The 18625-nt window shown below is 30.6% G+C and overlaps 3 protein-coding genes across 3 annotated transcripts in view; 2 read left to right on the top strand and 1 right to left on the bottom strand.

Moving 5' to 3' along the window:
- LOC125840458 (uncharacterized) overlaps positions 1–11461 on the bottom strand; it is a 43649-nt gene extending 32188 nt beyond the window's left edge. Inside the window, exon 1 of the mRNA XM_049519452.1 lies at positions 11453–11461. The gene's annotated coding sequence lies outside the window, so the exon portion shown is untranslated. The remainder of the gene's footprint in view (positions 1–11452) is intronic.
- LOC125840415 (putative DEAD-box ATP-dependent RNA helicase 33) lies at positions 528–1710 on the top strand. The gene has a single exon (XM_049519394.1). It carries the CDS (start codon positions 565–567, stop codon positions 1612–1614), a length of 1050 nt encoding a protein of 349 aa, XP_049375351.1. The 5' UTR covers positions 528–564; the 3' UTR covers positions 1615–1710.
- Positions 11462–13793: 2332 nt separating the features above from the next.
- Positions 13794–17403, top strand: LOC125840390 (protein NRT1/ PTR FAMILY 5.7-like). The gene is made up of 4 exons (XM_049519363.1): positions 13794–13969; positions 15010–15227; positions 15658–16199; positions 16417–17403. The coding sequence occupies exons 1-4, from the start codon at positions 13822–13824 to the stop codon at positions 17279–17281; spliced, it is 1773 nt and encodes a 590-aa protein (XP_049375320.1). The 5' UTR covers positions 13794–13821; the 3' UTR covers positions 17282–17403.
- The last annotated feature ends 1222 nt before the right edge of the window (positions 17404–18625 follow it).

Here is an 18625-nt window from a genome sequence, read left to right as displayed (position 1 = left end):
TCGAAATCTGTTTACTTTTTGATATCTGGAATGTTTCTCTTTTTTTCCTGTTTAATTAGTGTCCTAGTTTTAAAAAACAATGAAGATATGAGAAAAAACAAAATTAAGATTAAAAGAAAAAAACTTTTGCTTTGTGTTAATTGGTACAATTTACATAACTGATGCAAATAATCTGAGATTGAAACTTATAGTTGTTTGTTGGATGTTAATACATAGATGGAGATAATATGTCAGATGATTAATCAACTTAGGGTAGTTCATCCGGTTACAATAATATCTCAGATAGTTACTCAACTTAGGCTAGTTCACCTGTTGACGATAATATCCTAAGTGGGGTGAACTGATCTTGGCGATGGAAAAATGTGTTACTTATGTAATTACTGGGAGAAGAAGTTAATGATAAAGAGATAAATGTTGCTTACTATGAATTCCAGTTCATTTGAGCCAAAGTAAGGTGGAGAAATTAGTTTAGAATCCTAAACAAATGATACAATGTGTATCATTATCGACGTTCTAAATTGTGTTCCGTTATGAAGTTTTGGATCTTGTGTTTACAGGAAGAAAATGTCTCTCCTCAGCTCATCATTCTTAGTTTCAGCACCTCATAAGAGTGTATCTTCGTCCAAGACAATTTCAGGGGAATCCCAACTCTTCCTCTCCACCAAGTTCTCTTCCCTTAATCTAACCACCACCACCACCACAATAACCAATGTTCCTTACAGAAAGTTAATAATTAGGATGGGTGGTGGTCCAAGAACGTATCCGGGAGGTGTCTCAAAGTGGCAGTGGAAGCGTATGCAAGCTAAGAAGTCTAAGCAGCTCCTTAAGGCCCGATTGGCTCGGGAACGCCAAATTTATGAGATGAGGAAGCGGGCTGAGCTGAAAGCTGCTGTCTCTGAGCTTGAGAGGCCTTGGGAAGTGGTTGAAAAGGCACCTACTTTATTCTCTGTGAGTGCTGATGAGCATTTGAGAGTCTTGGCAGATCGTTTTCAAAAGCCTGGAGGGTTTGATATGTGGTCTGACAAAGATGGGCCAGAATTGTTCAAGCCTGAAGATGGATTACCCTCAGCAAGATTTTTCCCTAAGGGGGTTGTTCATAGCATTAAACCCTATGGAAACGTTGAGAATGCTGATCGTGGTTCTGATGGGTCCTCAAATTTGGGTTCAGATCCTGAAAGTGGAAGTGATAGATTAGTTCATGCTCAAATACAGGCGGAGTTAGCAAAGAAAGAGGTACAAAGAGATAAGAAGGTGAGAATGAAGAGTAATAGAAATGAGCAGAAAAATTCAACAAAACTAAGAAGTGGATCCAATAGAGAAGGAAATGAGGGTTTAGTTTCTAATAAAGTGTCAAGAGATGGCAACAATCGCACGGGCATGCAGAATAAGTTCAGGAAGAGCACAAATCAGAGCAAGTTGTCTGTACATGCTGAAAAATTTAATTCAGCGGAAGCTGGGATGTCTAGAGTAAAGAATAAGAGTCATATCCCAGTTGATAGTGATGGAGAGCATGGAAGGTTTAATCTGGTAGACATGTTTGATGATTCAGATTCTCCAGTGTTTGAATTGAGTTTGCAAAACGATGGGAGTTATGAGCTTCAACCAGACAATTAAGAGTTCTGATGTAGACAAGCTCAGGTTTGGTTGAGAGAATATATAAATCATCCTTGTTCATAGGTGTATATTTTTGCATCTTTAACTATTTACTGATTAAATCAACATCGGAAACTATTGAGAACTATACGTGAAGTGATGTGAAGCTTTTTTAGGATTCAAAATGATATACAACTTATTATGAGTTTGATCTTACAATTGCTTATGATTGCCCGCAGAATATTACTATCCTCGCCTCTCCCTCAAGGGTGTGAGGAGGGACGATAATAATTTGCTACTTTCATATCTTCTACTATTATTTCCAGTAATTTGAGCTTGTTGTGCACCTTCCATTCAGTGAATGGTATCCCACATTCAGGCTTTCCTGTGTGGAATAGAGATAAAGATTTGAGATTTGGGACCTAAGTCAGTAGCAATATATAACAGTTTGCTTCCAGATGACTTCATGTTATTCTCTGCTTGATGTTTATATGTTGTTTGTTGACTAGGAAGTTCTTCAATTTGATTGTTTGAGTACTGAAATGATTATTTCAATTTTTATTGTTTAATGTCGAGGTTGTTTAGTTCAAAACCAACTGAATACTGAGTTGCATAACTCATTGGTGATTTGTTGACTGGTAATATAGCACTGCATTTAGCATACTTCTTCCGCGTCCACATACTGTGAACAAAGATCATCAAAACAAAGATTATAATCTTTGTTTTGATGATCTTCTGAACCATCCAAGATGCTTGCATTGCTTTAGCTTCAGTTATTAGGCCCCTCTTCCTTCCCATAGCACTCATGTACCCACTATACTCGCGTTCATCCTCCTCCCTGCATAGGTTCCATAACAGCCTGTCTATGGATCCAACACATTGAACCCTCTTGTAATCCTGGGACAACCAAATTTTGCCCTATGCTAACAAAGCCTTTCTTGATATCTCAACACCTCTCTAGGTACGTTGTTTCTATCAATTTCAGTATCATCTTATTGATAGTTCATCACACTTTGTTTTTTTTCTTTAACCCCTCCCTATAAGCTTCCACCTTTTTCCTCCCTTGGTGATTCGGTTTGAGGTGGAGGGTGCTTACCACTTGAGCAGATATAACCTTCTAGCATAGGATAGGTGCTTTGCAGTCCAGGAGTTGATTCTTCCAACCATTTTCTCAAGTATAGGTTGACACTGGACAATGAATATTCTTTTACTACTCAAAAGGTACTCCCAGGATATTCATTGTCCAGTGTCAAACTATACTTGTCCAGGATAACTTGTTCCCAACCAAATTTGTTCCATCTTCTATCATGTATAATAACAATATACATTTCCTCATAACTTATACAAACTAATTACATAAGTTTCTAAATTGCAAATCAGACAAAGTATTACGTATGTTGAATTTCATATATATTTTACTATATATAATAAGTGGGAATATCTACTACTTACCACATGACAAGTGTTCATTTGGACCCATTTATTATTTATATGTTTTCAATTTTTAATATATGTTGTCTATCTTATTCTTTTTTTCAACCTTTTATTTTAAACTTCTTGAAATTTAATTACCTATTTATTACTCTCTCTATACACTTTTAATTGTTATGATTTCCTTTTTAGAGTCAAACTATAAGAATTTTAACTAATATTTTACAATGTGTTTTTTCATCATATTCATATGCAAAAAAATTACAATTTATAGTACTTTTTGTATAGATTTTGCATATTTAAATTTTTTGTTTAAAATATCAAATTAATACAATCTAATTTAACTTTGAAAATTATTATATTACTACTATTAATAAGAGTGAATGTGAGGAGCTTTCCGTTTATGAGAATTGACAAAAAAATCCTCAGATGTTACTTTTGTAATTTCACATGAAAAATGTAATTCAATTGGTTAGTTAAAGGAGTAGTGCAGCTGCATTTCATTTTTTGTATCTATTGGACTAATTTGTCCCCTTAAAACTACAAATAATTCGCACAACTTTTTGAAAACATGGGCCCCACTTATTACTACTTAGTTGTATTGCTTTGGTGACTGATATCAACTATTCTCTCTCCAATAATATTTCTCCAGTATTTACTTTATACATTTTTAAAGAAATTATAAATAAAAGAGTAATATTGCTATATCATTCTTTAAATATAATAAATATAATGTATTAAAAAATATAATTGAAAAATGACTATAATTAATGATAAGGGGTAAACTATCCATTGATTTCATAAAGTGGACAAGTATTGTAGGACATTCCAAAATAGTATAATAGACAATAATTATTGGACGGATGGAGTAGGATTAAGTCTTTCTTTAAGTACTTTTCTCACATTAATTAATTTCTCTCAGCATTCAATTACTGGATCTTTAGTAGAATTAATTAGAATACTTTTTACTTAAATTAACTCACAATAAGCAATAAGAGGAAGCTTTCGTTGGTTTGTTCTTTTAAGGGTATGTTGCTAAGTCATCAACACTGAAAGGTAGCTCTACTGATAATTGTGAAGAAAGCATATTAATGGATTAAAAATCAAAAAGAGGTAATTAAACCCTAAAATATTATAAAGACATCTATAAAATTTGGTTGAAGCTCAAAATTTATTAGTGCCATATAAATTAGGATAGAGGAAATAACATATATTATTTGAAATAACATGAAGCGTACTACAAATCACACAATAATTAGCAACTTCAAAATTTAAAGGACATACAAAAAATTTGATCAACTCTCAAAATTCTACTAATGTCACATAGTTTGGGATAGAAAAAGTAACATATACGTAAAATGTACTATAACTCATAATAATTAAATAACTTCAAAATCTAAAAGACATATACAAAATTTGCTTGACTTTCGAAATTCTATCAATGACACATAAATTGGGACAAAGAGAATATTGAAAATTACATATAAAGTATTATTAACCACAATAATCAACAACTTAAAATTTAAAGAACATACAAAAAATTTGTTTGACCGTTAAAATTTTATTAATGTCACATAAATTAAAATAAAAAATAAAAATATATGTTGGGCCCGTGCTAGCACGGGCTACTGTAACTAGTATATATATATATAACAAAAGAATGCAGTCAAATATGATATTACATATCCAAAATTTAATATATTGCTAATAATTTAGCTTATAATCAATTACCAAACAACTCATGTACTAGACATGAATATGGATTGACTGCGATTTGATTCTTGATATGACAAAGAAAGATTACTAGAAGTCGAATCTTGCTTAGAACAATAAAAAAGCAAAGAAAATTGAAATAGCTAGTTATGTAAGCATATCATAGCTAAATTAAATGAAATATGTTCTTTTTATACCTATGTTTTAAAAGTATTTTAATTAAATTACTTTAAAAGACAAATTTCAATTGAAAGAATAAGTTGAATGATCTTTTTTGATTCATCTATCACCAATGATGAATCAAAAATAAAGTGACACACATATAGAAGTATCTGGTGTATTTAAATTGAGTTAGTCAAGTGGAAGAGTGTTTTCAGTGGATCAAGCAAATTGAATTATCACATAAGATAAATGAGAAAATATTATCTTATTTTTCGAAAGCTTCATCTTTACAATAAGATCTTGAAGATTTCCACTCAATAATTAATCTAATTTATATCCTTTTTGCTCACTAGTCATTAACATTTGCACCTAAAAAGCAAACAGTTAATCGACCAAATCAACCGCATTAACCTTCAAAATTGTGATTATTTAAAACAAAGTTATAAAGATGTATACTTTAGAAGTATAAAGTTTTCAACCAATTGTTAGATGTTATATATATTTCGATCATATTAACAAACTAGTTGATCGAACTATACATGTTCGTAAACTTTCCAAAAATTAAAGATTGGGTTTCTTATCTAGTGATAGCAGTGGATTTCATCAAAGTAAGTTATTAAGGGGAACCTAAAATATTCCCACTATACGGTGATAAGCAACTTAAGACATTTTCTAATTTTAGTAAATTAAAGTTAGTCATGATTCCATTAATTTTAAAATGCTGGTGATAATGATACACAAAAATCTAGTTTAAAGGCACAAAAAATTATAAGTGTAGTACTTGCATTTAGTATCTTCTTAATTTTTATTTAACATTACAAAATTATTCCTATCCACTATGATTAGTTATAGAGTTATATTGACATCTAGTTTATTTATTTTTATAATCGTGGTGTTTGGACCAGCTTTCGCGCGCCTCTATTATTTCCAGGAGATATATGTCACCTTCCACCAACAACAGGTCCTAACATCTAATTTTTATGATGAGAAATCTTACAATCATGTTCGATTTAGTTTTCTGGCTGAAAAATCTTTTCGAAAAGCTTTTTATATTAAAACAGCAGTCAGTTTGATAAAGTCTGATTAAATCAATTAATCAAACTTTGCCAGTAAAGAATAACTTTTACAACATCAATGTTCTTCAAAGCCCTTACCACAAATTACAACAATGTTCTTATGACTTCTAAACAAAGTGAACTTTGCTTATAATTATATATATATTTAATACAGTCCGGTTTTGTGTTGAAACTAAGCCCATGTCACGAATTTGAATTCTAGATACAATATTTTTAAGTAAAGAAAGGTAAGAAAAAATCATTATCTACTTAATTTTGAACTTTTATATCATTAGCACTCGAAATTTTTTCAATTATTAAAATACAATAATTAATAGCATTCAACAACTATAATCATTAGTCAAATCCACTTGTCAGCCTACTTTTAGTAAATACCATACGATTTTTCGAACATACTTCTTCCGTCCGCTTTTATTTGTCATATTGCACTTTTTAAAAGTCAATTTGACTAATTTTCAAAGTTAAATTAGATTACACTGATTGATATTTTAAACAAAAAATCTATATATTCAAATACTATACGAAATGTACTATAAATTGTAATTCTTTTGCATATCAATATGATGAAAAAATACATCATAAAATATTAGTCAAAGTTTTTATAGTTTGACTATAAAAAAAGAAACTATGACAATGAAAAGTCGACGGAGATAGTATGATTTAGGTACCACACACCTTAATCACTTTCTGAATTAAGTAGTCATAGAATGCTATGGTGTTTTAAAGCGTGGAGGAGTCTCATGTCGGTAGTTTAAGCCTTAAGGGAAAGAATCTTAAATAATCCTCTCAACACACCTCCTTACGTGTCTTTTCATGGGTGTTTTAAAGCGTGGAGGAGTCTCATGTCGGTAGTTTAAGCCTTAAGGGAAAGAATCTTAAATAATCCTCTCAACACACCTCCTTACGTGTCTTTTCATGGGTCAAATATGTGAAAAATAAATTTATATGAATGACAGTGAGATTTCATCCCTGAATTTCTGTCTGCTCTAATATCATATTGAAATGTGTTAAATTTTTAGATAAGATGGTTTCACACTTCAACGAGTTTCAATCCTTAGATTTTCAAAACTATTTTGATTGTTTAGTTATTAATTTTATTTTTTTCCTAGGATTTGTTCCAAGAAGTTTATGAGATAAGATTCCATTGAATGACAATGAGAATAACGCTGGATTTGAACTAACAAAAATGTTAGTTGGCTGAAGCATAATATCACTTTAGATAGGGTATAAAGCTGAATAGTGAAGACTTCATTTTATCGAAAAATAATATTGTATATATAAGTCAAATGATATACGAAGTGATTAAATAACATAAAACAAAGTGTTGTAGCCCAGTGATTTTAGATGCCCTGAAAGTGCCCTAAGTGCTCATGTGGTTGAATCTCACTAGCAACAATTTTTTCCCCCTATTTTTTGGACATCCTTCATGAAATTCTTTACTCAGCTACTATAAATATCCATTACGTAGATAAGTTAACCTAATAAAACATTTCATCTTCTTTAATTATACATATCAATTTCAGTATTCTTTTTATGTTTCAAATATCTTCTTAATCTAAATTGTTTTTACAATTTATATCACGATATATTTTAATGTAGCTAGTTTGGCAAAATACATATTGTACGAACATTACCTTAAACTTATCTCTGTCAATCTCACCGTCCACTAGATGTAAATGTACTTATATGACAAATAATATTTATTTGCGTGATCAATATTTATATTAAATTAGTTAATAAATACAAAATATTTTATTATGCCCATTTAATTATTATTAACTACTATATTTAAGTGATGAATTTTATATTTAAATTTACAATTGTTAAAGGTATTTTTTAAATTTAATTTTATAAATATCGAATATAAATAATTGTTTGTTGGCTCAGTAAGGAGATGTAGGAGAATTAATTGACATCGATTATCATGAATATGCATTCACAACTAGAAATTATTGGTTTTGTAGCTAGCTAGTAAGGTCTTCTTTGGACGGTAACCAGATGTGAAAACATTCAAGATTTAAAGTTTGAAATTTCTATAGCTAATTAATCTTCACAATCAATATTTAAAAATAATTTGTGAATTTAATTTATAAATTCACACAAATTCGTTATTGGCTAGATACATGGATGGAATATAATAAAAACATATCATATTTGGATGTGATATCGATATAATATAAGTAAACTATTTAGGGATATATCACTTGTTAAGAGGGAATCAAATTCTTGCACTCATGAATCACATTCTATTGACTTTTGTACAATGGATGAAGATTGTATTAGCCACCTTTGTGGTGGGAATTCACACTCCTCAACTTTGACTCTTAATTAACCTTATTCACTCTTAATTTTATATTTGAATTTACACCAAATATTAGTTAATTTAATCGTTATATTTTGAATCAAATTAAATAAGTTGAAACAAAGAGGAAGGGGGAGGGTAATTTCTCTTAATCGGAGAATAAAAAAACTTGTCAGGGAGGACAGGGTGATCTTTTGAATAATGAACTCATTAAAATAGGACTTTGACGCATTCATGAAGGTAAACCAAAGAAGAGCAAAAGAAAGGATGGATACTTGTGGGATGGGGGAATTAGACATTCGAACTACGAGTTCTAATTAAACATTTGAACACATTATAAAATGATCAGATCATCCTATTAGATATTTTCAATTCAAATTTGAGTTTTTTTTTTTGCACGTGTTCTCAAATAATGATCACTGAACTTATAAATTAATTTAAAAATATGTCACTTTTTTTAATCATATGAATTAACTTAAATAAGTCGCAAAACCCTAAGCATATCTCAATTAAGGATGATGGGTATAATTAAAGGAGAGGCATAATACATATATTGGACCCTAAACTTGGCTTCAAATTTCAACTTTGACCTCCAACTTTCATAGTGCACAAACATGCACTTTAACTATCCAACCTTTTAATAAATAAACACGCGATTTTTGGAGGCAAAGAGCGTGAAATGCAAATGCTCCCACGTGTATTAGTGAGCCAATCAGTGGCTGCCAACTAATTAAATACTTTACACGTCCATTTTAGAACTAAGACCCAACCCAAAAATCCACCCAAATAACTAAGACCCAACCCAAATTATAACCCGAAATCTTCATATGCACATTTCAAAAATAAAAATAATTTCCATTCCTAAAAGAACTCAAATCTTGATACCACAGGCCACAACATACATCTCAAATGAAAAGCAACACACTGAAGCATATCAAAGAATCAAATCAGAAACAAAATTAACATAAATAAACTTTCAAATTCCAAAGGAAAAAAAATCAATCTTGGGGTAAGAACTCTCTCTACTTCAATCAATAAATTATAAGTCCTATTATGCTTAAAGAAGTAATGGAATACTTTGAAGACTAAATTGATGAAAATATCAAAATTTTATCAGAAAGGTCAAATCTAAAACCTATCACTACATTAGAAGACAAATTCCAAGATCAAAATGCTTCATAAAAAATTAAATTGAGCACTTTGAGGTCTAGATTGATGAGCAGATTCAAATTTTGTCGGAAATCTCAGTCACCTTGAACGCTTTAATCTTTGCCTAGGTCTATTTCCATGGCAGTTGAAGCAAGACACTTCACTCAACAACAACAACAAATCATTTTAAATCAAGGAAATGGGTTTTCCTACAATACCCAGATGGGGTTCTTCTCTTTTACCGTTGCCAACAGCGGAATTTTTTTTGCCCTTTCTGTGCAATTTCGTTCAGACTAAAATTTCTCTTGAAATTTGATATAAGGTCTGATTTGGAAAATTGAATGGGTAACAGAAGTGAAGATTATTGGGGATATTTTTGGATTATAATTTGAGTGTGGGTTTCAAGTTATTTGGGTGGGTATTTTAATTATGGGTAAAAATCAAATAAAATTCGGGTAGGTCTTTAAGATTGAGACACGTGTCCCTCCGTTAGTCTAAAGGATATATACATACCAAAAATTAGACAGTAAGGGCATTAGTGTCCTAAAAGTATAACGGAGGATATTTAGATACCATTTATGATAATTCGGAGGTATATTTGTCCTTTTTCCCTTTATTAAAAGGTTGGATAGTTAAAGTGTATACTCACCCATCTTGCCAAAAAAAAAAACTTCATTATAATTTTTTTTCGCAATAACAAAAAATTAATTAAATGTCACTTGCTTTTTGCAGTGAACAACAAATAATGCAAAAAAGAGGGGAAAATTGTTGAAAAAAATAGAAAGAGGGTTTAATTGTCCTTTCAATGTTTTTTTTACTGTTGGGCCCCTCGATTTTTACATCTGACGCGCCTAATTTGAGTGTATTTCACGCATTTTGCCAGGTAGGATCCGAGTGTTTTTTTGTTTAAGTTTTGGATAGTTAAAGTGCCTATTTGAACACTCACAAAGTTAAAGGTCAAAGTTATAATTTGAAGCCAAGTTAAAGGTCCAATTTATGTATTAATGATGTCTTTGAAGTGGTCAAGTTATCTAAGTGATAAACATTTGAGATTACACACAAAAATTTTTACAAGATTTGAACATAAATTATGTAATATGAATACTTTATCTTATGTTCAGACACTCAATTTAGAACAAAAGATAAATTGAATTTATAAATAAAAGTTGCTAGTAAATTTTTAAAAATTATCCATCGTCCCTACCTACCGACATAATTTGTAAGGTTGTTATTTGATCCGTTGAGAGCACAATTTGGCCATTTGTGAGAGTACTAAATATGGAATAAAAATAATGCATACATGACATTTGTTTTTTAAAATTATATTTTTGATAAAAAAAAATTATTTACAAGTAACAACATAATGGAGCATATAAATTTATCCAAAATCTAATTCAGAATCTATTATAGTACTTGTGAGTACATGAGGTTTTCGTCTTAAAGGATTTCAACTCATCACTTTTATTCTTTAATTTAACTATTTGCGATTTTAAGATATTCTTTTACTATTATATATAAATATGTATTTGAAGACTATTACAAAGGATCTTAGGCAATTAATTGATGATATTACGGAGAAAAAAACTTACTAATGAAGGATTTATATTCTTATCAAGAAATATTTTATTTTTATATTTCGAATCAGAAATTTTTAATCTTATTAAGAAAATCTTTATCATTTTATGACACATAATATTATATTAGTAAAGTGTTTTTATGAAACCTCAATCCTTCAAAAGTAATAATCTACTCCATTAAGACCACACGAGTTCTTGTCTTATGCAAGCTAAACTACTAAATTAATTAATTAATTATTTCTTCACTTAGCATTGACCTTCAGATATCTTATTTTAATATATACTAGCACCATATAAAACAATGATTAATCAAAATTCTGGTTTTTTAAGAAAATCTTAAGCTATAAATTTGAGCAGTAACAAACAAACGTTGAGTATTTTTTCTTCTTCACAAAATAGATATTTAGTTCACCTTATTTAAATGTGAAGTAATTAATTAGCTTCTCTTTTTTTCTTTTTTTTTTGGTAACAAGTGTAATTAATTAGCTAGTGGTGTCTTTTGAAAAGCAAATCTAATCTATTTATTTAAGCTACTACACTATTATATGTAGCTGCTACGACCAGTAATAAGTAGACAAATTCAAGAAGTGGCTATTTATTCTTGATTAATTAAATGTTAGTGATCTAGTTGGTGTATAAGATTGATTAATAGCGTTAATTCATTATTATCGGCGGATTAAGAATTTAAAATTTATGATCTCTAATATTTTCAAATTAATTAATATGCAATAATAACTGAGTTTATAATCAAATATTTAGTGAATATTTTCATTCAAAAAAGAATGTCACATTTCCTTATTTAACAACTATTTAATAACATCATTCCATTTTACCTTTGTTGGGTTTCACTTAACATTCTATTGTGAAGAAAAATCAATTATAAATAAGCATCAAGATGAATTTAATAAAATAAATTTAATAAACATAACAAAAAATTTCCTTATTTCATATATTTTGTGTTAATCAAACAATGCCACATAAACTAAAACAGAGAGAATACATAATTTAAACAAATCCTTTTAAATTCTTATGAAATCATAAATTTGAAATAAGAATTCTGAATCTGCTGCTATCCATCATCTTCTTCTTCCTCCTACCATAACGGATAATTAAAAAATGAGACATAACCTTGATGATGTGATTATTAAACACGCATTAATTATGTACATTTAGACGACAAAGAAGAAATATGATTCAATGAAATTATATCATCAATTATTATATGAAAATCTTTGACAATATATCTCAAGTTGCCAACCCATAATTGTACTCTTTGTCAATATATGTAAACCTACTTGCATATGAATACTGTCCATATAGAGGCATGTTTCACTTTATTAAAAAGGATAAGTCAAACATATCCATGCAGGTCCACTTTATACAACTTATATATATATATATTAATTATTTCTTTGATAAAATTAATTATCAATGTGAGATTTTGTTGACACACCCTAATTCTAACAATCTAGATTGAGTGACGTTACTCAGATTCACATGCCAATTTTTGAGATTCACTATGTGTCAGACACAATTGATTTTTGAAACTCAAAGTTAGCTTCTTCTTGGATGGGTGCATCTTCAATCTACCTTTTGACATAAGTAAAAGTAAAATTGAGTCATATTTATACATGTTGTTGGACGAGCTTAGCCTAAAATTATCTTTAATATAGTGTGATGCAGTTCCTCTAATCGTTTAAGAGTACTATACCTATAATTTATATGTAATTTTATTATTTTTTCAATTCATTACGAAATTTTGTTCAAACATCCCACATATATTGCTAAAAATACTATCTTCACAATGTGTTCTTCACCTTGTACGATTACTATAAGTCTATATATAAACAATTTCTACACCTAATTAAACATGTGAAAAATGATCTTGAAGCTTGTTTTGTCAAAGTAAAGCATTTAATTCCCATTATTACTTAATTAATTACGTCAACCAAATGAAAGATGGATTGCTACAACTCAACTAATATTGATTTTTTAGTTCCTCTGAATTTGGGGATTAAATATGTGAAAATGCATGTAGACTGATAACTTATCTCTAGTAATTTGGTCATAATAGTTATAGGCTACATCAAGTTTCAACAATGTCACCATCAAAGGATGTGGTGCATTGGATCAACTGCTCCTTCCTTAATCAGAGAGTTTAATTTCGAGTCTTGAATATGAAAAAATCCTTGATAGAAAAGCATTTTCCTTCGAATAAGACTCTACATAGCATGAATTTGAATTAATCAGACTCCAATACAGATAAAAAACAAGTAAGCTTGAACAATGTCTATCATGACAATTTTTTTGTGAAATGAATTCCTAAAAGGAGAATCTAATTGATTGACAACAATATGGATGCTATTCCTACTATATTATAGGCTAATGATACAACTTTAATTTAGTGGAAATGAACTGTTTCCTTTTCTTAAAACTTTTAATTTGCTTAATCTCAATTATTGACAAGAAATTTTATTTTTTTACTTTAACAATATATTCTTTTCGCATAACAGGAGTCTGGAAGCAACAATAAAGTTATCTCTTAATAACTTATGCATCACAAGTTTGAGCAGTAAAATCAACCGCTATTATATGATAGTCTGACTATCTCACATCATTAGAGGGCGGACTTTCTCGAACCCTACTAACACGAAATATTTTGTGCACCTGACTGTTCTTTTTGTTATATTCTTTTTGGCTCTACTAACCTTAAAAGTCTACAGGGGATTTCTCCTCTCTATATAAGGAGAATAAAAGCTGCCAACTTAACAAACAACAATATATCTTCTTTTATATTATCTTAAGAGAAATTGAAAAGATGAATATTGAGATGGATGAGATAAAGATGAAAAAAACAACAGAAATTGATGAGCAAAAATGGGTGTATGATTCTTCTGTTGATTACAAAGGCAGAGTTCCTCTTAGAGCTTCAACTGGTGGCTGGAAGGCCTCTTTCTTGATTATTGGTAAGAAAAAATTCATCTAATAAATGTCATTAGAAGTTTAGAACATAAAAGTTTCATTTTTTGGCTTTAAATCTCAATGATCATGAACAAAATGTATACAAATTCTGTTTTATTATTGTACAAAGTTTTTAAGTCCTAAATGATTTTTCTGATGTTGGTGAATATTGAAAATACTAGTCGAAGTAATCAAGTTACTTATTATATATGGATTTATCTTGTATTCACCGACAATATAGATGATTATTTTTATGTAAACGGTGGAATTTGACATTTTTTGTCTTATTTGTGAGGTTACTATTTCTCTTATTATGATAGTTACCTTTTATCTGATTTGACACTTCTACTAAGTTAAATTATATTAAGATTAGCATAAAAAGGTGTGGTAAGTACATCTTCATCTTTAACCAAAGATCTTCGGTTGGAGTCTCCATGGGTACAAAGTCATCTTTGTTAGAGAGTGTTTTACCCCTACTGTGAGACTTCCTGATGCGAATTCAAATCTAGTCACACTTCGAATACATCGAAACAAAAAATTAGCATAAGAAGAATTAGCCTCCACCCCAAGACTTGATTAGTCAGTGGTTCCTCTGTCCATAAAAAGAATAATACCCTTTTTAAAAAAGTCACTATTTAATGAGAACCACTAAAAAGTTGTATGATCACTTTTTGGGCACTGTAATTGTCCTAGATTCCATCCCCAACTGGACTAAAACCTAAGTGAGGAGTAAATAAGAAGCAACTATTTTGTTCTTATACATCTTATAAATGAAAAAGCAAAACTAATTGCCACTAAGTATAGCTTTATGACAAAGTTTACCACCACAATTAAATGTGATTTGACTTGATTATCTGATGTAGTTTGACTTGACTCAAATTTTGAGAAAGAAATAAAGACTTTTGAAACTTATGATCTAAAAAATAATTTAAGTTATAGATATTTATGTGACTATAAATCTGATAAAATGGGCATGTGTAAACAAGTTGCATTATTTTATGTAATTGGAGAAACTTATGAGTTGTGTTAATTTTGAATGTAACAGCAATTGAATTCAGTGAGAGGTTGAGTTACTTTGGAATAGCCACAAGTTTGATCATATACCTAACAAAGGTCATTCATCAAGACCTTAAAACTGCAGCAAAAAGTGTTAATTATTGGACAGGAGTTACTACTTTGATGCCACTGCTAGGAGGGTTTGTTTCTGATGCATATTTAGGCAGATTTTACACAGTTCTTGCTTCAACTGTTGTCTACCTACTGGTAATTATCACTGTTTTTATAGTATTCACATTTTGAGCTATTCATAGACTATGTTGCTCTGACTCTTCAAAAAAGTCAATCGGTGCGCATCGGATTCTAAAAAAGTAGTGTATTTTTAGTGAATCCAACACTGGTGCAACATCGAAACTGAAGAGTCCGTGCAACTTAGTTCACACCAAATAGACAACAAGTGTTTGGTGCTTTTGATATCTATCATATGTCAGTCTTTCTTTCTAAAATTTCGTGTTCAGTCAAATACTAAGTTATAAAATGAAACAAAAAGAACACATTTTAAGTTATCACTTTACTATAGACACAAATTTTGATCCAAGAATCATTAAGTTCTTCATAATAATTGGTTAACCAAATCATCATTTACCTATATGAAACAACTAAAGTAATCTCATTTATATGTTATTTTGTTAAACAGGGCTTGGTTCTTTTGACAATGTCTAGTGTGGTACCAAGCTTGAAGCCTTGTGGTAATGACCTTTGTCAAGAACCTAGAAAGGTTCATGTGGTAGTCTTTTTCTTTGCTATCTACTTAATCTCAATTGGAACTGGTGGACACAAGCCTTCTTTAGAGAGTTTTGGAGCTGATCAATTTGATGATGATCATCCTCAAGAAAAAAGGAAGAAAATGTCTTTTTTCAATTGGTGGAGTTTTGGACTTTGTGCTGGTGTACTACTTGGTGTCACTCTGATTGTTTATGTACAAGATCATGTTAGTTGGGCTGTGGCAGATGTGATTCTTACACTAGTTATGGCTGCTAGTTTAGTCATTTTTTGTGTTGGTAGACGATTCTATCGTTATCGAAAAGTTACTGAAAGTCCTTTAACAACAATGATACAAGTTCTTGTTGCTGCAATCAAGAAAAGAAATCTTGCATATCCTTCTAGTCCTGCTTATCTACATGAAACTCAAGAGTCAGAAACTAATCGAAGGAGGCTATGTCATACCAAAGGGCTTAAGTAAGATTTCGACCTTATGAATGTCCTGCACTGCTTTCCTTATTAGTTGCTATGTTTACTTGATGCACTTGAGTTGAGGGTCGTTAGGATACAGTCTCTCTACCTTTACAAGGTAGGGGTAAGGTCTGTGTTACCCTCTCAAACCCCCATTTGTGGGATTTCACTAGATTTGTTGTTGTTGTCGTAATGAAAACATCTTTTGCAACTCTACTTGTAGGTCTCTTGATAAAGCTGCAATCTTTGATGAGGCAATAGACGCGAAACAGAATCCGTGGAACCTTGCAACTGTGACAAAGGTGGAAGAATTGAAGTTACTTATCAACATGATCCCCATTTGGCTAACCACTTTACCATTTGGCATTTGCATAGCACAATCTTCAACATTTTTCATCAAACAAGGCGCGACACTTAACAGGAAGATCACTCATGATTTTCAGATCCCACCGGCTTCAATGTATGCCCTTGGAGCTATAGGCATGATAGCAACTGTCATTATCTACGACAAAATCCTTGTACCTCTCCTAAGACGAGCAACAGGAAACGAGAGAGGCATTAGCATTCTTCAAAGGATCGGTATTGGAATGATACTCTCAGTTGCATCTATGATTGTTGCAGCATTAGTTGAAAGAAAAAGACTTAACATTGTTCAAGAAAATCTACTTAAGGGTTCAATGTCAATGAGTGTGTTCTGGCTAGCCCCTCAATTTCTTATCGTTGGTATTGGAGATGGATTCGCGCTAGTAGGATTACAAGAATACTTCTATGATCAAGTACCTGATACAATGAGAAGTTTAGGCATTGCATTTTACCTAAGTGTCCTCGGTGCTGCAAATTTCTTAAGCAGTTTATTGATCACAATTGTGGATCATGTAACAGAAAAAGGCGGTAAGAGTTGGTTCGGAAAGGATCTAAATAGCAGCAGATTGGATTATTTCTACTACTTGTTAGCTACAATAACAGCAGTGAACTTGTTCATCTATGTTGTTGTTGCAAGGAGCTATTCTTACAAGAATGTGCATAGTAGAAGAACAGCAGATGTGGCTAACTGCTACGATGGCGATGATCGCGAAGCGATGGCTTAGAAGATTGATCAATGATCTCTAGTAAATTATTGAATTAGTATAGTCATCAAGCTAAGAAAAGCAAATTTACTCTGTAATCATATTTGATATATTTTTGTTCCTAATATATATAGTTCTACTCATATTTTGTTATGTTAGGAGCAAAATCACTTCTCTTTGGTAGGCTGAGATTTGCCACTCACTCACTCTGGCTAAGGCCCAGACAATATGGGCTGAATTATTCTTTATATAACTCACAGAAATCCCAGACATCTGGGCCAATTTCATCCTATTCCGGAAGTTTCTTCAATTACAAAAATCTCGGATACATTCCTTGATTGTCCGATACATTGTAAATGATACATTAAGTAATGGGAGGGATATATCTGAGAGGAGATATGGATGTATCTAAGAGGGGATAGAAATGTATTTGAGAGGGGATTTTTGTAATTTTTTGAAATGGTAAAGTATTTTAGAGATTATGATATTTTAGGTTATATATTTATGTAATTTATCCAATTATTTTTCTAATTGACCCTCACCTTATTATGGGCTAGTTTCTCAATAGAATGGACCAAGTAAAAGGACTTAGATCTTGGGATTTTGATATCTATATACAACTTCGAAGCGATAAATTTCATCAAACATTCTAATTAGTCGCCCCCAATTAACTTGTACCTTACTTTTAAAAAAAAAAAATTAGTATGCAAATGTAGGTAAGTCTTGAATTAACAATTGAAGTATGATATTTTTAAAAAGTGAGTCTTGAATTTCGAATATGAAAAGTAAGTCTAAATCAAGTGGTATTATTAGAAAAGTTTGAAATCAATGGCAAACCATCATTCTTGTAAAATGAGTTGTTCTTACTCTGACAAATTGATTATTGAAGTTTGTCCCTAAATTTCATTTTGGCACTTCAACTCAATCTTGTTTCATTTTAACCCTTTAACTCCAATTTTTATGTTCCATTTTGGCACTTCTTTCCAAAGAATCAACAAAGTGGGATGTGTGTACTTCACATGCCATTATTGTGTTAAAAAATAATGGATGAACATCATTTTTTTTAAAAATATTTTTTTTTTAGAGTTTTTGTACATTATTGTGTGAAAAAATAATCGGTGAAAGTGTGTTGGTTTCTTTTTTAAAATAATTAGTTAATTTAAATAACATCACATATATTTTTTTTCATATCTAGTCTACTTGGAATAACTCAAATATCAGCTTTCTAATTTTTCATTCAACTAAATACGAGTAAAAAAAAACTCATGTTCATTGCTAATTAATAACACTACAAAAAAATGTTGAAACTCGATAGACTTCGTTGGGTTGTCATTGATTTTTTTAAGAAAGAAAATCGACGCACTT

The sequence above is a fragment of the Solanum verrucosum genome, unplaced genomic scaffold (genome assembly GCF_900185275.1).
Source record: "Solanum verrucosum unplaced genomic scaffold, falcon-dt-bn FXZP01000137.1, whole genome shotgun sequence".
Taxonomy (NCBI): domain Eukaryota; kingdom Viridiplantae; phylum Streptophyta; class Magnoliopsida; order Solanales; family Solanaceae; genus Solanum; species Solanum verrucosum.
Note: the sequence above shows the minus strand (reverse complement) of the source record. Positions and strands in the feature narration are given on the sequence as shown.